The sequence below is a fragment of the Elephas maximus genome, chromosome 2 (genome assembly GCF_024166365.1).
Source record: "Elephas maximus indicus isolate mEleMax1 chromosome 2, mEleMax1 primary haplotype, whole genome shotgun sequence".
NCBI classification, from domain to species: Eukaryota; Metazoa; Chordata; class Mammalia; order Proboscidea; family Elephantidae; genus Elephas; species Elephas maximus.
In genome coordinates, this window is record NC_064820.1 from 173,041,290 (window position 1) to 173,061,581 (window position 20,292).

The window sequence follows — 20,292 nt, forward strand, 5'->3', positions numbered from 1 at the left end:
GATGCCTTCTGCAAAGAAGCTGTAACTTCTGATTGCTCTGTTGTCTGTATGTTGACCAAGGAAGAATGACAATGTGCATAGAGACCCGTGGGTGGAGAACTGGCTATGAGAGACCCATATGCTGTCATTTTATTTCAATCTTCCTAAAGGCAAAGTGGAGCCCTGGTGGTGAAGTGATTAAGTGTTGGGCTACTAACCAAAATGGCTGCAGTTCAAATCCACCAGCTGCTCCTTGGAATCCCTATGGGGCAGTTCTACTCTGTCCTATAGGGTCACTGAGTTGGAACCGACTCGACAGCAATGGGTTTGGTAAAGACAAAGTAGCAGTCTGCTTCCATAGAGATTTACAGCCTTAGAAACCCTTGTGAGTCAGAATCGACTCAACAGCAGTGAGTTTGGTTTTTGGTAACTGCAAAGCCCCATAGAATAGATTTTTGTCTCAGTATAAGGGAGGATTTTCTAACAACCTGATCAACCCCAAAGTTGAAAAAGTTGCTTGTGATGCTCCTTATCTAAGCAGCAATGGGTTGTCTTTACAAAATCTCTTCCTATAATTCTAGGATCTTAGAATTTAGCATTTTATACAGTTAAAAAAAAAAAAAACTTCTTATTTGAGAATAGTTTTAGATTTATAGAAAGGTTTTGAAGATCAGAGAGTTGCCGCATACCCAGACCCAGTTGCTCTCTTAGTAACATCTAACATTAGTCTGGAATATTTGTCAAAATTCATGAGCCAGCATTGATACATGATTACTAACTAAAGTCCATACTTGATTCATATTTCCTTAGCTTTCACCTAAAGTCCTTTTTCTTCCCAAGGATCCTATCCAGGATACTGCATTCCACTTAGCTGTCATATCTCTTTAGGCTCCTCTTAGTTGTGGTAGTTTCTTAGACTTCTTTTGTTTTTGATGACTTTGGTGTTTTTGAGGAGAATTGGTCAGCTGTTTGATAGATGACCCTCAGCTGATATTTGTCTGATATTTTTCTCATGATGATGCTAGGGTTATGGGGTTTGGGGAGGAAGGACTCAGAGGTAGAGTGGATTTTCATTATATCACATCACAGGTATATACCATCCACATGACTTACCACTGGTGATGCTAATCTTGATCACATGGAGGAGGGATTGTCAGGCTTCTCCACCATAAAGGTACTCCTTTGTTCCCCTTTCCATCCTGCACTCTTGGGAAGGAAGTCACTATGTGCAGCCCACACTTAAGAAATAGGAAGTTGTGCTCCACCTCCTTGAGCGGAGATAATCTACATAAATTACCCGGAACATTTCTCCTCAGGAGATTTGTTTATTCTCCCCCACTTAATTGTTTATTCAATAGTTTTTTATGTCAGTATGGACTCATGGATATATATTTTACAATTTGGGTTACAATACCATATTGTGTTATTTTTGTTGCTCAAATTCTTCTAGCTTTGGCTATCGGGAGCTCCCCTGTGTTCCTTTAACATACCCCCTTGATTGTGGGGTCTTGTTTTTTGTTTTCGTTTTGGGGATTTTTGGGGCACTTCTTTATTTTCTGGTAGAGCTCTGGTGGCGTAGTCATTAAGTGTTCGGCTGCTAACCAACAGGTTGGCAGTTCAAATTCACTAGCCGCTCCTTGGAAACCCCATGGGGCAGTTGTACTCTGGTCTATAGGATCATTATGAGTTGGAATAGACTCAGCGGCAGTGGGTTTAGATTTTAGTGTTTTCTTTTTTTTCTTATTGATACTACAAGATGCTCCCAGCTCACCTTGTGTATTTCTTGTCTTAGTACTAGAATCAGCTGTCTCCAAGGAGCCTTCCTAATGTAGATTTTATTTCTTTGCTTACTGTTTATGAAGCTTTTTTTTTTTTTAGTTACTGTGCTAGGCACTTCACACATACTTTCTCTCTTAATTCTCATAGCAACAGCATTATATAGCTTTTAACTTCATTTAGAGAAGCAGAAATCGAGGCTCAAAGAATATAAGTGACTTACCCAAGGCCACACAGTAAATAAGTGTTGTTATTGGAGTCCAAATCGGCCTGATTCCAGGGTTTACATTCTGAACCTTCATTTTACAAGGGCAGGATCCCTTGTTACCTAAATTAGCAGTAGGGTTATTGTGAACCACCCACCCTACCTCTTTTGCTTTGAAGGAGAAGGCCAAAGTCGGGTACCCTCCTCTGGGAAGACTCCCCTCAGAATTCCAGCCACACTGATTGCTCCCTTCTCTGAACTTCAGTCACACTGAGAGTTGAAATCCTTTTCTGAATGTGGAACTTGTTTGTGTGTTGTCTAGTGGTTTTCTCTCTTTGTCTAAATTCACTTACCAGATTGTTAGCTCCTCAGAGGGCAATGAAAATACTCTACAAGGTAGGATTTATCAATATGAGTAACTTCTGGGAGCCATGTCTGTTCAACACAGACTGTAGTGATATGGTTTGCCATAAAATGGAAATATAAAACCTGTGTCTTTCATACCTTCATACCAGGAAAGCATAAATCTCTACTGAAGTGATATCACATTGTTGTTACGGTTATTTTGCATTGACCGACTCTCCTTCTGGGCAAGTTGCTTCTCAAAGATAAAGTTTCTGTCTTTCTCGTTTTGCAGAGCCAAGGACACCTAAGGAGTCTGTAGGTGGTGTAAACAGCTAAGCACTCAATTACTAGCCAAAATATCAGTGGTTCAAACCCACCCAGAGGTACCTTAGAAAACAGGTCCAAGGCCAAAAGGTCACAGCCTTGGAAATCCTATGGAGCAGCTCTATTCTGCACGTATGGGGTCCCCATAAATCAGAACTGACTTGACAATAACTAACTACCACCACAACAGGACAGTATCTAACATATTCTAGGCACTGAATTGGTCTATATAGGAGGCCTAAGAGGGGTCCTTGACCAGAGATTACCTGCTCTTGATTTACACACAATTTTAACGTGCTTTACTCTTCAAAAGGCAGTGGGTATGAAGTGAGTCTTATATGATTCTGACTCATGGCTACCCGTGTGTGCAGAGTAAAACTGTTCCATAGGATTATTGAGACTATGACCTTTTGGAAGCAAACTGCCAGGCCTGTCTTCCACGGTGCCCCTGTATAGGTTTGAACCTCCAACCTTTCGGCTAGTTGTTGAGTGCTTAACCATTTGCGCCACCCAAGGACTCCATATGACATGACTCTAGAGGTAGACAAACTGAAAACAGTGAGAGCTCATAGGTCTCTGCTTCTTTTGGAAAACCTCACTGAAAAAGACAGTTAATGGAAGAATGACAAAGGAGTAAGCACAGGTGACTTAAGAAAGGGAGAATAAATGATAATAGACAAAACATGCAGATAAATTTTAGAAGATGGGAAGTGGATAGGTGAGAGGTAGCTGACCTGCCAAGGCTATGGAAGTGAGGACCTACAGACTTGCAGTGGGATCAGCAAAAACAGAAGGGAGATGATTCATGATATATGACCCTGGGGAGGCTCAGGAACTGGTTGCCCTTTTAGGTCTAAGAGTCAGAGTGTGGGTAGGGATGGAGCTGGCTTGCCCATTAGGCATTCTAGGTATAGTGCCTAGGGCCCATGAAAGTCATAATGTGGCCCTGGAGTGGGACTGAAAAACAGAATTGGTTGAAAACCTGCATAAAGACCAATTTGACTCACCGCTCTCCCAGATAGCATCCCCAAGTGACCTGTGTGACCTATCTTAGATGCTGTTGTTAGCTGCCATTAAGTTGCCCCCAACTCATGATGACCCCATGCACAACAGAACAAAACACTGTCCTTTCCTGTGCCATTCCATAATTGGTTGCAGATCGGACCATTATGATCCATAGGATTTTCACTGGATGATTTTTGGATGTAGATTGCCAGGCCTTTCTTCCTAGTCTGTCTTAGTCTGGAAACTTTGCTGAAACCTGATCAGCAGCATCACAACACGCAAGCCTCCATGGATGGTAGCTGTGCATGAGGTGGACCAGCCAGGAATTAAACCCAGGACTCCCACATGGAAGGGAAGAATTTTGCTACTGAACCACCAGTGCCTCAGTAGCAGAAGATAAAAGGACTGCTTTCTGGAAAGTTTGGACCACAGGAACTCTGGACTTTGGGACATCGGACATAGATGAAGTCAGGAATGAGGCACTGAAAGCTGATGGTTTAATAGAATGTCTGCCAACTGAGCGGTGAAATGCCCAGCCCCCTTTCCCTCTGACACCCAGAGCCTTTACATATAAAGTTGTACCCACCACCTTCCTGGCAGGAGTTTGGATAATTCTTCTTTAATGCAATTAGCCCATGGTATTTTTTTTTTTTTTTTACTGAGTAGCCCATAGATATTGACATTTGAAGGTTCTCCATTGTATCAGCCAAAACCCCCATCCTTGTTCTCTATGGCAAGGTTCAGCCTTTCAGAAGCACAGAGCTTCTAATCAAGTTTTTTATTCCTCTCAAACAGAGTCAAGGAGCACCAGACACTTGAGGAAACTCTTTAGTCTGAGTGGCAAAGGGCAGAACAAGCAGAAAAATAAAAAAAGAACTCGGGAGAAAGAAAGAACATGGAGGCAACAGAAAAACTTGAAAAATGCTTATAGTATTCTCAGAAATTTAAGAGAGGATAGTGTGTCCCTCAAAATGTAATGGGTAGTATGAAAAGGAAGGCTCAAAGAATAAGAAAAGCTCCTAAAAATTAGAAGTGTGGTTGTAGGAAAAAAATTTTTTAGATCAATAAAATAATTAAAAATTAAAGTTGAAGGTATTTCTCAGAAAGTAGAACAAAAAGGAAAAGAATTGAACAAGAGGAGAGAAAGAAAACTAGAAAACTAAGCAGTTTTTTGTTTTTGTTGTTTTGATTTGTTTATGAAGCATTTGTGTATTGACTCCAGGAAGAAATAAAAACTGTGGAAGAAAGAAAAATGAAATGTAGTCAAAGCATACTACTTGGTTCACCTGTGAACAGTATACACAAAATCATAATAATGTAAATTCTAAATATTAATTTAACCAAAGTTGTGGAGTATATGAAGGAGTGTGAGTGTGTGTGCATGTGTGTGTGTGTAAGAGATCTAAATCCCTGTCTTCAGTTGAAATTCAATGAATGATGTCTAATGTTGATCAAGTGACAACATATAAGCATATTTGGGACCATATGGAACATGCAAAGGAATCGTGGTGGTCCAGCAGTTAAGCAACGGGCTACTAACCCACCTAGTGACTCCACAGGACTAAGACCTGGCGATATGCTCCTGTAAAGATTTCCCCCGTTGCCGTTGAGTAGATTCCAGCTCATTGCTACCCTGTAAGATAGACTAGGACTGCCCCATAGGGTTTCCAAGACTATAATCTCTTGGGAAGCAGACTGCCACATCTTTTCTCCCTTAGAGCAGCTGGTGGGTTTAAATTGTCGACCTTTTGGTTAACAGCTGAGCACTTAACCACTGCACCAGAAGAGCTCCTTCTGTAAAGATTATAGCCTGGGAATCCTATAGGGCAGTTCTACTCTGTCACGTGTTATCTACCAGTTGATATCGATTGACAGCACCCAACAACAACAATGTGGATCATGCAGACAAGTTGAAAGCTCTTGTAATGATGAGGGATATGAATTGCTGCTCTTTGTTATAATCCTCATAGTATTTGGCTTTTACATGTACTGTTTTGATATAAAAATAAGCAATAATTTTTTGAAAAGCAGGAGATACACTCATTTGAAATGTCATATGATGGAGCCTCTTAATGTCCAAACAGCCATGTCCCTACAGTAGCCCACTGAGGGCCTAGTGGAGTTCACGCCTGTTTTAGTGGCCCTGGGTCAAAAGGAAAAGATTTGATTCTGTTTTGCATATTCTGCTTTAAAGAACAACAGGGATGTGTTTTTCTTTAACTCAGAATTGTGTGTTGAGAATTTCAGCTCCAAATGCCAGGCACTTTAGTTATTTGGGAAGTATTGATACGAACCATTCTTCCCTCTCAATATGGGGACAACGGTGCGTTGTTGCCTCCCTTCAGTACCTCCCAGGTGACCTCACCCTGTGTTTGCAGGAATCACGAGCTGATTGGCCAGACTGACTTGACCGGGTCAGGAGCTCTGAGCTTCATTATTTGGGCATGAGTCTGCCAGAAACTCCTTTCTGCCTAGCATAGCTGTGCCTCTCTGTAGTTACTTTCATGCCCCCTGGCCTTGAGGGTGGTTAGCGAAAGTCACCGGCCCCAGAGCAGTAGCTCCTGTGACAGAAATTAACTTCCCCAGGCCCAGAAGCTGCAGTGTGAGTGGGAGGGAGAGGAGGGGAAAAGAAGAAGCTGAAGGGGTAGAATTGGGCTTTTTATCAAACACATAGTGTTTCTTCTACTTGTTCTAATACCGTAGAGGCCTCAAGGACACTTCGCTTGGCTGGTATTTTCCTGATTTAGTCTTATTGTTGTTAGCTGGCCCCTGAGTCAGCCCAGAGTCATGGCGACCCCGTGTACAGCAGAACAAAACGCTGCTGGTCCTGCGCTGTCCCCATGATTGGTTGGGGCTCTGACCTTTGTGATCCACAGGGTCTTTGTTGGCCTTTCTTCCTAGTGGACCTTAGTGTGGAAGCTCTACTGAAACTTTTTCAGCATCATAGCAACACGCAAGCCTCCACTGATAGGTGGCTGGCGGCTGTGCATGATTACCAGTGCATTGGCTGGGAATCGAACCCAGGTCTCCTGCATAAAAAAAAAAAAAAAATTTTTTTTAGAAGGCAAGAATTCTACCACTGAACCACAACTACCACCATTAGTCTCAGGGGACAGAGTCAAGGAGCAAAGTAAAAACTGCACTGAGTCAGCTGCAGTGTAAGGCTCTTTACATTTGTTAGCTAGTTAGTGCTTTTTTTCCTGGAGATATGATATGGGAGGATTAGAGCAAGGGATCCCAGGCTAGAATGAGGCTCTTTGTTTAAACTATGACGTAGCAAAGATTCTGTTTCCCAGGATGTTAACATATTAGAACAATTAATGCTAAACTATAATATTTTGACATGGTAATAAAAAGGAATGGGTAGTTTTATTATATCTCTTGCTGTAAATCTTCAGCAAAACTGTTATGAGATTTCTAGTGCAATTGAATTATTCAGATAATATTAAGGGTAGATGGAAGCAGTTGAAGACATTGAGATTTGAAAGACAATGGTAAGCCAGCCACATGTAAGGAGACCATTTGGAACATGGAAACAAAAGGTTGAAAATGGAAGAAACCATTGGCTCACTCCACTGATATGTTGTGAAGATTACGTAATGCAAAGGAAGGGCTTCTTCCGTATTTCTCTCTCTCTCTCTCTCCTTCTTTCTCCCCGCTTCCCTCTTTCTCTCTCCCTCCTTCCCTTCACCCCCTACCCCTTCTCATTCCCTTCCTCCTCTTCCTCCTTTTTTTTCCTTCTTCTTCCTTGCCCTACCCTCCCCTTATCCTAATAACTACTGAGGAGTTACTAGTACCCAGCACTGTACTATGTGTATTTTAATAATTACATATGTGATTTAATAATTGTAATAATAATACATGCATTTTAATAATTTTAATGATAATTAATATTTGTATCATCATACAAATAAAGAAACTGAGACTTGGAACAATTAAGTAACTTGCCCAAAGTCACACACCTAGCATGTGGTAGAGGTGGGATTGGAAGCCAGGCAGTCTGACCCAGAGCTCTTGCTGTGTACCTGGCACACAGTGGGCACTGAATTATGTTGTGATGAGGTTGGTGATGATATCGATGTTGATGGTAGAGAAGGAGGAGGGTGCAAAGACTGGAACACAGAGCAGCTAAGTGACTTTCTCAAGGTCACACACTAATCAATGACAGTAGAATCCATCCAGTTGCCTGGTTCCAGCTTGCTCCTCTGTCTGTAGTGCCAAGCTGCTAAATGCACAAATAGAAATGTTGGTACATTAACTTGTAGCAACATATAACGTCCTGTCCATGTTCCAGGTTCTGAATTCTCGCATTATTAAATTGTTTTAAAGTTCTGAATACAGAACTGCTAAATACAACAATGTAGGAGAAAATATCTGGGGCTAATATTTATTTCCAAATGTACAGATATAGAAATCTATGATGATATTAGAACTAAATGATTTTCTGTTTCCCTGACCCAGTAATATAAGCATACTTATATGAAGTTTTAATGTTAAATCACTGTGATATTTTAATTTTAAATCACTGCAGGGGATTGCACTGAATCAGTGGTTGTCCTTTGTCCTGATGGGTCAGAAGTCACCATCTCTCTCCTGGACAGTAGGGCCCCAGCTCCCCCCCAAGTACAACTGCTTACTCAGGGTCTAAACAAGTCATGGCTATCGGCTAACCATTTTATCAGTTAACTTTGGTTCAGAGAGACCCTGACTCCAGATTGTCAGTCTACATATGGTAAGATACCTTGGTGGCTGTCATGCCTTCCCCTCTTCACCTTGTAAAAGCCCCCATAGGTGTTGGTATTGATACCAGTCATCTCTGATCAGTTGGTGTACCAAGGCTAACTGATGATATCTGTGTTAAGTTCTAAAGGCCTCTATGTCCCAGTTGTCTCTGATTCAACTATAATAATCTGTGTGTGCCTCCATGTGTATGTGTGTGTGTTAGGGAAATCTATATTGAGTGTGTGTGTGTGTGTGATTGTCTTCTTTGGGGTGTGTGTGTGTGTGTGTGTTAGGGAAATCTATATTGAGTGAGTGTGTATGTGTGTGACTGTCTCTTTGGGGGGTGTGTGTGTGTTAGGGAAATCCATATTGAGCGAGTGTGTAAGTGTGTGACCATCTCTTTGGGGGAAATCTATTTTGGATGAATATCTGTGAAGTATCATATGCGTGGAGATGATTACACATTTGGAGTTCCCAAGTAAAGGCAAATCAATTGGAACTTGGCTGAGACCAGTTTAGTCTGTTGGAGAGTTGGGATTATAGTTTTTTTGTTTAGAAATCTGCTGCAATTGTCATGTGTTTCTCTTATTTTTTTCGTTGTAGGGTAATGCCCTGTACTTCAAATCTGCCAGAAATGTTACAGTGAACATTCTCAATGACCAGACTAAAGTGCTAACTCAGCTGATAACAGGTAAGAAAAAGAAAGAACTTAGCACAGTGCCGTCAAGTCAATCCTGACTCATAGTGACCCTATAGGACAGAGTAGAGCTGCCCCGTAGAGTTTTCAAGGAGTAGCTGGTGGATTTGAACTTCCAACCTTTTATTTAGCAGCCGCGTTCATATTCACTCACAAAATGTTGAAGGTTGAATCAAAACTGAGTCAAACAGCGTGTGAACTGAAGAGAAGAATGCTAATACATTTTACTGGGTCAAGAAAAAGAATGTAGCATGCATTCTACGATTCTACTAAAGCATAGAATCCCATCATATCTACACATTTAACTTATGCAAATTTAACTATACTTGTTTTGGAGGGGGGGAACGGTTTTTCATGTAACATGGCCCGTAAACATCAGCCAGTTGCTGCATCTGGTGCTCAACCAAAGAAAAGCTCTCTGCCCCTATGCCAGAGGAGAAACCGGCTGTGCTGGGTTGATTGAGAGCATAGTGCACACAAAGCTGTGCGCACCATACCTTATGGGTTGTAAAAGGAATTTGCAGTGATAGTTTGCATCCATGCCATGTATTTGCCATGCGTGCTGACTTTGAACCTAACTCAATTGCGAGATGCAGATGTATCGCTGCTCAATATGTATGTACGTTGTATGTTCCCTTCTGATAGAGCAGATCTGTTCTAACTGCTGCGGAAAGCACCCTCTGGGTTTTAAGCTGCATGGTCCTGAAATTTAAACAAGGACTTACTTAGTCGTAATAATGATTATGATGATAAACCTGGACATCATGGCTGTGGTAATGTGTTGAGTGATATGATCAATGCCCCCTCTGTAGTGTCTGAGCTGCAGTAAGCAGGCGGCATTATGCACCCACCCAGTGAAAGGAAAAGGGGGCGTAGGTCTGAATGGCACTGTTAAGCTTCCAGACAGAAAATGCCATTTGTTTGGCTTCCGGGCTAAGAGAAAAGTATGCAGATGGACGTTTGGAGAAGCCAGTTGCCCAAATGCCCTGAAACATTACTGTGACTAAAACATCTGGAGCCCCACTCATAAACAAGCCAAGGGAAACAGGTGCTTTTGTGCCTAGAGCCTTTTCTGCTGAGGAAGGAAGCCTGCTTGCCCCCAGGACAGCCTCATATGAATGTCTGGAGGTTCAGGGCTGCTGGGTGCCTTGGACTATCCACCAACAGAGGAACTGAGGGATTGAAGGAATTGTACCACAGTGGAGTCCAGAATCCATAAACATGTTGTTTCAGCGCGGACTGGATTGTCGGCCTTGCTTATATAACAGCTGGTCCACAGTCACAATGCTAAATAATTAAATAAACAGCTTCAGTAAGCAATGATTTAAGCAGCATATGTGAAAATTGCTTCCAGGAGGGAAATAAATCCAACCTCCAGCTCCCAGACTCCCGCATTCAAAAGAAACTTATTTAGCCTGTTGATCATTTGCCATTTATTTGCAGTGGGAGATTCGGTTTACTTGAGAGATTTTGTTTTGATAAAGCTAGAACTGCCCAAATGACTATCATTCAGCAAGAGTCAGCCAGTCTCTCTTCTCCCTCCCGCCTCCCGTCCTATCTTTTCCCCTCTCTCCATCCCTACCTCCTCCTCTCCCTTCTCTCCTTTCCCCCTTTTCTTTCTCTTCATTCCTGTCTCTTTCCTTCCTTTCTTTCTTTTGTCCCTGTCTTCCCCTTCTGCTTCTCCCCTTTCTCCCCCCCCACCTCTGTCCACTCATTCTCCTTCTCTCTCCTCTCCTTTTATTCTCTTTCCTTCTCTCTCTTTCCTTCTCTCTTCTTTCTCCCTCCTTTCTTCCTTCCACTCTTGCTCCTGCCTTCCCCTCTTCCCCTTCCTTCTGTCTCCCCTGCCCAAAAGGGCACTCACGGGAGCTGGGAGACACCTATCCCTAACCCTTAAGGTAGGGCACAAGATTGCTGTTGTTGTTAGGTGCCATCAAGTCAGTTCCGACTCATAGTGACCCTATAGGAAAGAATAGAACTGCCCCCATAGGGTTTCCAAGGAGCGGCTGGTGAATTTGAACTGCCCACATTTTGGTTAGCAGCTCTTAACCACTACACCACTAGGGCATAAGATAGCTAACATTAAAATGATATGGACAAGAAGCCATTCTGATACCAGCCAGTGGAGCCTTTCAAGATGATTTCTAGAGAGAATGGAAGATGTGTTAAAAATGTAGTTCTAAACACGCAAGCACACACACACAAACACATATACACATACACCCTCTAAAGTTTTTCTTCAGGATACTCTGTTTACATCCACGTTTATGCACACAGTGGCAAGCACAGAACAAGTCCAGCAGACAGTAGTTTCCAGTGCCTCTTAAACTGTGTACTTAGTTGACAGCAAATTGCTCCTGCCTTCCAATCAGTGTGATCTACTAAGGCAATCCTGAGGACTCAGGAATTCTCTTGCTTATCCAGTGAGAGCCTCAAAAGCCTGTTTCCAATTCTAATGGTAGCAGCTCAGGGAATCTTTTTGCAAGCAACAATACTTTAAGGTTGCCAGGGTAGGCCACAAATGCATATTTTACCCATATTTTTGTTGTCGCTAGGTGCCATCGAGTCGGCACCCTGTATACAACATAACGAAACACTGCCCAGTCCTGCGCCATCCTTTTATTTTACCCATAATGCTGCCAATTTCGTATCAGGCCCGTAGCTGATCTGATCAGGGAACCTTCTGACCCACAAGGAGGAAACTTGTAGGGGAGTCCTTGGCAACATCATGCAGGAGTAGGGGAGGGTCCAGTGTTAGGGGAGTTGGGGAAAGGATTGAAGGCAGATGGCCATCAGGCCTTTCCAGCTCCCAGAGTTGTGGCTGCACCGTGACTTGGAGACTGCTGATTCATCCTGATAGACTCCATTTTTCTACACTTGTCACACTCATTCTCTTCTCTGTTTAAGGTATTAATTAAGGAGACACTTCACACATAGACTACCTAGCAAAGAGGGGGATTAACTGAAGATTAGTTTCAGGTTACAAATAGCAATTTTTCTTCTCCCAGACAGGAACAATGTATAAAAATTTTTTTTTTTTTCTCCTGAGAGGTCTCTGCCTCCATTTGCTTTTCCCTCTAGAATCATTTTTTTTAAGATTCGGGCCATGTCCAGGGAAGTTTGGCAGACCCAGATGAAATTGACAAAAGAGCAAGCCGTCTGCACCATTGAGCCAGCAGTTGCTCTGTGGGGGTTTGGCTAAAGCTACCAATTACTGAGCTTTATAAACCCAAATAATTCTGGCCCTTGGTAAATTTCATCATGTCTTCTGAAAGGCAAAATGACTTAATTGTGCTTTGTGTTGTTTGATTGCTGTGTACTCTTCTGTGTGGCTCACAACCCCAGTCATGAGTTCAGAGTCAACTCAGATTGTGCACGTGAAGATGCCCTTGACTCCTTGGGGATCAAGTCTGATATCACTCAGGTCCATGAAGGCCAAGTCCCAGGATTTGTGTTCCCCTAGTCACACCTGACTTTGCCATGTGGCTGGATCCAGAGGGGGCAAACTGCTCACTTGACACCCATCCTGTGGCCAGTCATTCGTTTCTTAGCTCCTCATTACCTCCCCATCCACAACTCTCCCTTAAAAAAGATAACCACTCAAAGTAAGATAGATTTTACTGAAGGTTTTTGTATGACCAAGAAGACAGCTAAACCTCAGCCCTTGCAGAAAAACTTAAGGCAAGTCCCTCATTATACATCTCTGTTCTTTGAAACATTCCTTCTTCCAGGTTTCCTCTTCCTTTAATCCTTTAAAAGCTCATATCCTACTCGCTCCAGCCATGATGGCACCAGCTTCATTCCCCATCCTAGACAAATCAACATTCTTTTCTTTTGTGAAACAACACTGTGAGCTCCATTGCAAACCCAGATATGCTGTTAGCTCACTGGTGACCTTGAAAGAGTCTTTAGCCTCGCTGTCACTTATTCTCCTCATCTGCAGCATGAAGGCAGTCGGACAGGATCCCAGGTCCAGGTCCCATCCTGCTTGGAAAGTCTGTGGAACTCTGCTCTTTCAACTCCTGCTCATTAAGGAGGCTCCCCAATATCCTTTCTTTGTGTTAGAGCAGTGTGGATGTATTGGCAAGAGATCACGCCTGCTAAATTGATGTGATTATTGAATAGGGAAAGTGGGCTAGGAGATACCAAACCAAAATTCCATTGCTGTCAAGTCAATTCCAACTCACAGCAACCCTACAGGACAGAGTAGAGCTGCCCCACCGGGTTTCCAAGGCTGCAGTCTCTATGGGAGCATCTCTCTTCCATGGAGTGGCTGGTGGGTTTAAATCACTGACCTTTGGATTAACAGCCAAGCTCTTAACCACTGCGCCACCCGGGCTCCTTGGTAAGAGATACTTGCCATTAATCCTTTTCAGTGGGTGTGACCATTGCATGAGAAAAATGGTGATGTTGATGATGACGATGATGGTCACAAGAGCAGCCCTCCATTTCACAGCTCTTTTCAGTCTACAGAGTGTTCTTTTTATAAATGCAATGTCCTTGGCTCCTTTCAGCCTTTCTATGAGGTAGAGTAGGCAGTGATCATCCAGTTTCACAGATGTAGAAACTGAAGTTCAGAAAGATCAAATGATTTGCCAAAAGTCACATTTAACAGAAAATAAGAGAGAATTGGGACATAATTCATGTCTTCTGATAGCTAGCCCAATAACCATGAGAAACGGAAATGTAGACTCAGATAGGCAGGGGCTAGTTTGATACTATCAGCTATGCCTTTGTGTCCTCCTATTGAACAGCAACAATTTCACAAAATATCAACATCAAACAAGGGCACTCTGTGACTCTCATGGCCACAGGGGTTAAAAAAACAGTCAACTCTGATCAGGTCTGAACACAGACAAATCATAAACATTTTTCAAACCACAAAAATGACCAAATATCCCCCTATCCTGGCTAATATGAGTGACTGCTCTTTCTTTGTCCATTACAACTTTAACATTTTTCTGGTCGTCCCTACTTCTTGTTAAGATTTGTTATGATAATCATAAAATGACCCCCACTTTCTTTTTTTTTCTAATAGCATCCAATCAAGAGCAAAATCTTGCTTCCTTACCCAAAACCCACTGCTGAATTTGAGCTGTGAATTTGAACTTCAGCTGAATTTGTAGGAGCGTTTTCTGACAGTTAGGACTGACCAAAGATGTGAGCGTTGCCTCAGGAGGTAGTTAGCTTCTCATGTCTTGATATGTTCAAGCAAAAAAAAAAAAAGAAGAAAAAAAAAAAACTACAAGTATTTGACAGTAATTTGGTGGCTAGCTGAGCGAAATCTCATGCAAGCGTTAGTTTGAAGGAAGGACATGATGTACTTTAAAATTATAGCTTGAGAGCCTGTGATTAAAAGTAATTGACAAGACATGACTGAAGTCACAAGGCTGATTTTCATGGTTGGCTTCTGAAAACCAATCCACTTAACAGTAAAGTCCAATGCAATCTTGTCAGATGTATATGTTTGATGGAAAGCCTTTTGTTATCAAATGCAATGAGGCTAATGTATTCTCTCTCTCCTTTCTAGGTCCAAAAGCCGTAGAAGCTTATGGGAAAAAGTTTGAAGTAAAAACCGTCTCTGGCAAATTGCTCTTCTCAGCAGATGACAATGAAGTGGTAGTAGGAGCTGAGCGATTAAGAGTTTTAGGTAAGGAAATTGTCATCATCTAATTGCTTTGATGCTACTGGTAGATTTTAGAGGAAAAGTGGCATGGTGTCTAGAAGAATGCATGATTTAGGCCAATTACCTGGATCTTTCAGAGCAAGGCAGTTGAATATCCATGGAGCCTGGTCCCCTGGTGAAAGTTTCTCAGGCCATAAAATCCTTGTGGCATGTGTACCAACATTGAGCTTTGGGTTAGGATATGTGTTCATGCAAAGAAGCATAATATAGCATATCTGTCCTCACAGACCAGCCATCTTGTAAGAAGCAGCCATGACTTATATACATGATACAGCAGTTTGTTAACCTGGCTACATACTAAGAATCAACCAGGGAACTTCTGAAAAGTTTAGGTTTATAGATCCAACTACTGACTTACTGAACAAGAAGCTCTGGTAGAAGTGCCTGAGAATTTGCCTTTCAGAATATGTGCAAGAACTTCTGTGACCCCACCACTGGGAACCATTCAATGAAAGCATGCAACGATTTAGTCTTCCACAACTGGACACTGAAACAGTCTAGCATAGTGGTTTAAGGGTCCTGATGCTGGAGCTGACCTGGTTTAAAATTCCTGTGCTGTCACCTACTAGCCGTGTGACTTTGGGCAAGTTACCACTGAGCCAATTTTGTTTTCTGCTCAATAGGGCTAAGAACGTTCACCATTCCAAGCTGTGCCTAGGATTAAATGAGATCATGTTATACACACGGATCACAGTACCTAGCACAAAATACCAGTACTGGTGTCTTGGTTATCTAGATGGCTTTAACAAACAAAAGTTTATTCTCTCATAGTTTAGTAGGCTAAAAGTCCAATTCAGGGTCTCAGCTCCAGGGGAAGGCTCTGTCTCTGTTGGCTCTGGAGGAAGGTCCTTGTCATCAGTCTTCCCCTGGACTAGGAGCTTCTCCGTGCAGGAACACTGGTCCAAAGGATGCACTCTGCTTCTAGCCCTGCTTTCTTGTGGTATGAGGTCCCCCTGTCTCTCTGCTTACTTCTCTCTTTTATATCTCACAAGAGATTGGCTTAAGATGCAACTTAATCTTATAGATTGAGTCCTGCCTCATTAACATAACTGCAGCCTATCTCCCCTCATTTAACATCAATGAAGCAGAATTTACAACACATAGGAAAATCATATCAGATAACAAAATGGTAGACAGTCACACAATACTGAGAATCATGGCCTACCCAAATCAATTAACACATATTTTGGGGGGGACACAATTCAATCCATGACCACCAGTTACTGTCAAGTTTGTTCCATTTCGTGGTAACCCCATGTGTGTCAAAGTAGAGCTGTGCTTTATCGGGTTTTCAGTGGCTGATTTTTTTTGGAAATAGATCACCAGGCCTTTCTTCCAAGATACCTCTGAGGGGACTCTAACCTACAACCTTTTGTTTAGCAGCTGAGTGTGCTAACTCTTTACACCATCCAGGGATAATGCTCAGTAAATTAACAGCTGCTGTTGTTAATACACTTACATGAATTTTTTGCTTATGTGGACTTTTTCTCTGTTAGTACTAATATTACTTTTCCTTCTCTTATTTCCTGTTAAAAGCTATGTTTCTGTCATTAACCCACTCTGATTTTAACCTCATCTCTACCCTTTACTTGCTGTGTAATCTTAAGCAAGTTACCTAACTTCTCTGTACCTATGTTTGCTTAACTATAAAATAAAGGTAATAGAAATATCTACGTTCAGAGGATGTTGGAAGGATTGAATGAAAAAAATCATGTAAAGTAGTTACAAATACTGTATGAAACCACTACTGTAAAAGCTCATGAAAAAGTTTACACACAAAAAGAAACAATCTTTGATGGTTACGAGGGAGAGGAGGAGTGGGAGAGAGAAACACTAAATAGACAATATGTGAGTGGCAACTTGGGTGAAGGGTAAGGCAGTGCACAATTCTGAGGAAGCCAGCACAACTCGTACAAGGCAGGGTCTTATAAGCTCCATTGACATACCCAAACTCCCTGAGGGACAGAATTGCTGGGGTGAGGGTTGTGTGGACCATGGTTTCAGAGATCATCCAGTTCAATTGGCATAACACAGTTTATAAAGAAAATGTTCTACATTCCACTTTGGTGAGTAGCGTCTGGGTTCTTAAAAGCCTGTGTGGCCACCTAAGGTACTCCACTGGTCTCACCCGTTTGGGAGCAAGGGATAATGAAGAAAACCGAAGACACAAGGCAAAGATTAGGTTGAAGAACTAATGAACCACAACTACCGCGGCATCCGCCAGACTGAGTCCAGTACACCTAGATGGTGCCTGGCTACCACCACTGACTGTTCTGACAGAGATCATTATAGAGGGTTCTGGACAGAGCTGGAGAAAAATGTAGAAGAAAACTGTAACTCACACAAAAATAATAATAATAATAAGACCAGACTTACTGGCTGGACAGAGACTGGTGAAACCCCAAGTGTATGGCCCCAGGACACCCTTATAGCTCAGTAATGAAGTCACTCCCGAGGTTCACCCTTCAGCCAAAGATTAGACAGGCTCATAAAACAAAACGAGTCTAAAGGGGCACACCAGCCCAGGGACAAGGACAAGAAGGCAGGAGGGGACAGGGAAGGTGGTAACAAGGAGCCCAAGGTTGAGAAGGGAGAATGTTGACATGTCGTGGGGCCGTTAACCAATGCCATAAAACAATATGTGTACTAAGTGTTTGATGAGAAGCTAGTTTGTTCTGTAAACCTTCATCTAAAGTACAATAAAATAGAAAAAAAAAAAAAGAACTGCCTTCATCCCACAATTAGATTAATAAATGGAAGATGATAGCAGTTTCCTGTTACTTTAAGGCTGGAGGATATTCGTGTTGGTGGTAGTTACGCTTGTGGTATTTCACTTAGAGACCGAGGTAGGATAACATCTGTCTCTCCCCATGATTAGGAGCATTTGCTTTTTTATGCAAAAGTGGAGAAAGGCAGCAGCACAACAAACATCACTGCTGCTACCCCTGCTAAAAAGATTTGGAAATGACCACCCTGCAAATCTTGACTCAACCCACTCGGTGAAATGAGCTTCCTGTGGGGGCGGAAATGAGCTTCCTGTCAGCTGGGATTCGGCATATTGGCAAGGGAGAGAAGTTTAGGCAGTTTCATTTTCAGCTGAATGACAAGTTTGTCTTTTTGAATTGTTAGAGCACACAAGCTCTCTCAGGAAGTTTGAATGTAGATGTGTATTTCAGGGTGGAGTCCAACAGACCTGGGTTTAAATCTTTCCTCTAACACTTAGGATCTGCATGGCCCTAGCCAAGTCTGGCTTCCTCTCTAAGCTTTGGGTTCCATGTGTATAAAACCCAGATAGAGGAACAAAAGAAAGAATGGAAGGAAGAATGAATGAATAAATATGATGAGAAACATACATAAATTAGTTACTTTAGTCGATAGTTGAGTAGGAATAAGCAGTTATTGTTGTTAGCTGCCATCAAGTGGGCCCTCAACTCATGATGGCCCCACGCACAACAGAACAAAACACTGCCCGGTCCTGTGCCATTCCCATGATTGGGTACAGATCTAACTGTTGTGGTCCATGGAGTTTTCTCTGGCTGATTTTCAGAAGCAGATCACCAGGCCTTTCTTGCTAGTCCATCTTATTCTAGAAGCTCCACTGAAACCCGTTCATAGCAACATGCAAGACTCCACTGAAAGAGGGGTGGTGGCTGTGCTTGAAGTGTGTTGACTAGGAATCAAATCTAGGTCTCCCGCACAGAAGGTGAGAATTCTACCACTGAACTACGAATAAACCGAAAAAAAAGGAAACCAAACCCTTTGCCGTCAAGTTGATTCCAACTCATAGAAACCCTATTGGAAAGAGTAGAACTGCCCCACAGGGTTTCCAAGAGCAGCTGGTGGATTCAAACTGCTGACCTTTTGATTAGCAGCCAAGCTCCTAACTACTGCGCCACATATATTGAGTGTTTATTCTGTGTGAGGTGCCAAAGGAAACACTTACTGTGAATACATGTATTTGATCTTCATATCAACATTATGAGGAGGGCCCAAGCTTATGACCTTCATTTACAGATGAGTAAACCGAGGCACAGAGTGGTATAATACCTTGTCCAAGAGTCCACAGAGAGTAAATGGCAGAACCAGGATCTGAATCCAGCTGGTGTGCCCACCACACTGTCTGACCAGTACTCTCTGTCATAGTCATCTTCAGCTTCCCTGAACTCCAGAGCGTGTTGGCATCACAATGACAGGACAAGAAAATTAGGTAACTGTTTTCTAGATAGTCCCCCTCCTTTTTAGCTTCTGGTTATTCACCATTCCCACAATTCTCCAACTTTCTGCTTGTTCTTCTGCTTCCCTCACTAACTCTTCTGTCACCAGGTGAGTCATGTGGACTCACACTTGGGATCACGTCTGGACTCCCACGATGTTCAGTCCTTCTGTTTCTCTTTTCACAATTCTATGGGAAATCCCATAACTATCTACAGTTTCAATATTTACTTTTTTGCAGATGACCCCCAATTCTGTATGTGCCCTGAACTTCTCAGTTCTAGTTCCAAATTCCCAACAGCCTAGACTCTTCTGCGTGGAGGATCTTCCCATCACTTCTACCACATTATCTGCCACTGAACTTTGTCTCCTCCTCCAAACTCCCTGCCTCCCACACTTCCCTAATTTTTTTTTGTGTGGTGTCACCATTCTCCTAGTCTTCAAGACCTTGCTGTCTTCCAGGTGCCAGGCCCTTTCACTCTTAATATGAACGTGAATGCCTTTGCCATCATTGGATTTTCCATATTAGAGAGGTATCTATTTAGGTCTGACACAAGCAAAGTTAGGTTTGTAGTCAGGACCACCCATTTAAGGACGAAAAAGGTAGAAAACTGAGGTATAGGCTGAGGCATGATCTAGGTTAGCCTTAATTACAAAGCAAAGTTATTAAATATCGGGCAGAAACGGCAAGAAAGCAGACGATGTAAAAGCTAGTGTATCTAAGAAGCTCCTTCATGGAGACACCAGGAAAAACATGACTTTGATTTTAATTAATGACCAATTCCATTTAACAATGAATTGGATATTACAGCATTTATAAACAAAGCATAATTATAAAGTACTATTCTAATTGTTAATTAAATCTATTTATACTCAAGATTAGTTTTTTAAAAATATGTCCTTTAGATGCCACTTGATGCTAATTATCTGTTACATTATTATCAATTGAAAAACATTTTTAATTAAATCTAAAGCCATTTAAATTAGCATAAGATTTATAGAAATTTAAATGTGGTCTGATGTTTAACTTCTTAATTTTTTTTTTAAGACCACATTTGATGATACATTCAGCCTTTTGAATTAGTTTTTGATGAAATTCTCTAGTGCAACCTGGCAATTGATAATTATAATGAAAGGAATGGCAATGTTCTTACTACTGCTCATTTATTAAATGTATATGTACCAGGTGCTCCTTGGAAACCATATGGGGCAGTTGTACTGTGTCCTATAGGGTTGCTATGAGTCGGAATCAACTCAACGGCAACGGGTTTGGTTTTTTTTTTACTGCATACATGTGTTTGTGTGTGTATGCGTGTGTGTGTGTGTATATATATGTGTGTATAT

General features: G+C 42.0%; 1 protein-coding gene across 11 annotated transcripts in view; it reads left to right on the forward strand.

The window, feature by feature from the left end:
* SGCD (sarcoglycan delta) overlaps positions 1 to 20,292 on the forward strand; it is a 1,252,876-nt gene that overhangs the window by 1,063,857 nt on the left and 168,727 nt on the right. For all 11 annotated transcript variants that reach the window (XR_007516169.1, XM_049874193.1, XM_049874194.1 and 8 more), the window contains 2 exons: positions 8,960 to 9,047; positions 14,581 to 14,700. Coding sequence is in view for 10 of the 11 variants with exons in the window: in XM_049874193.1 (XP_049730150.1) it covers positions 8,960 to 9,047; positions 14,581 to 14,700 (208 nt within the window). In the remaining variant the exon portion in view is untranslated. The remainder of the gene's footprint in view (positions 1 to 8,959; positions 9,048 to 14,580; positions 14,701 to 20,292) is intronic.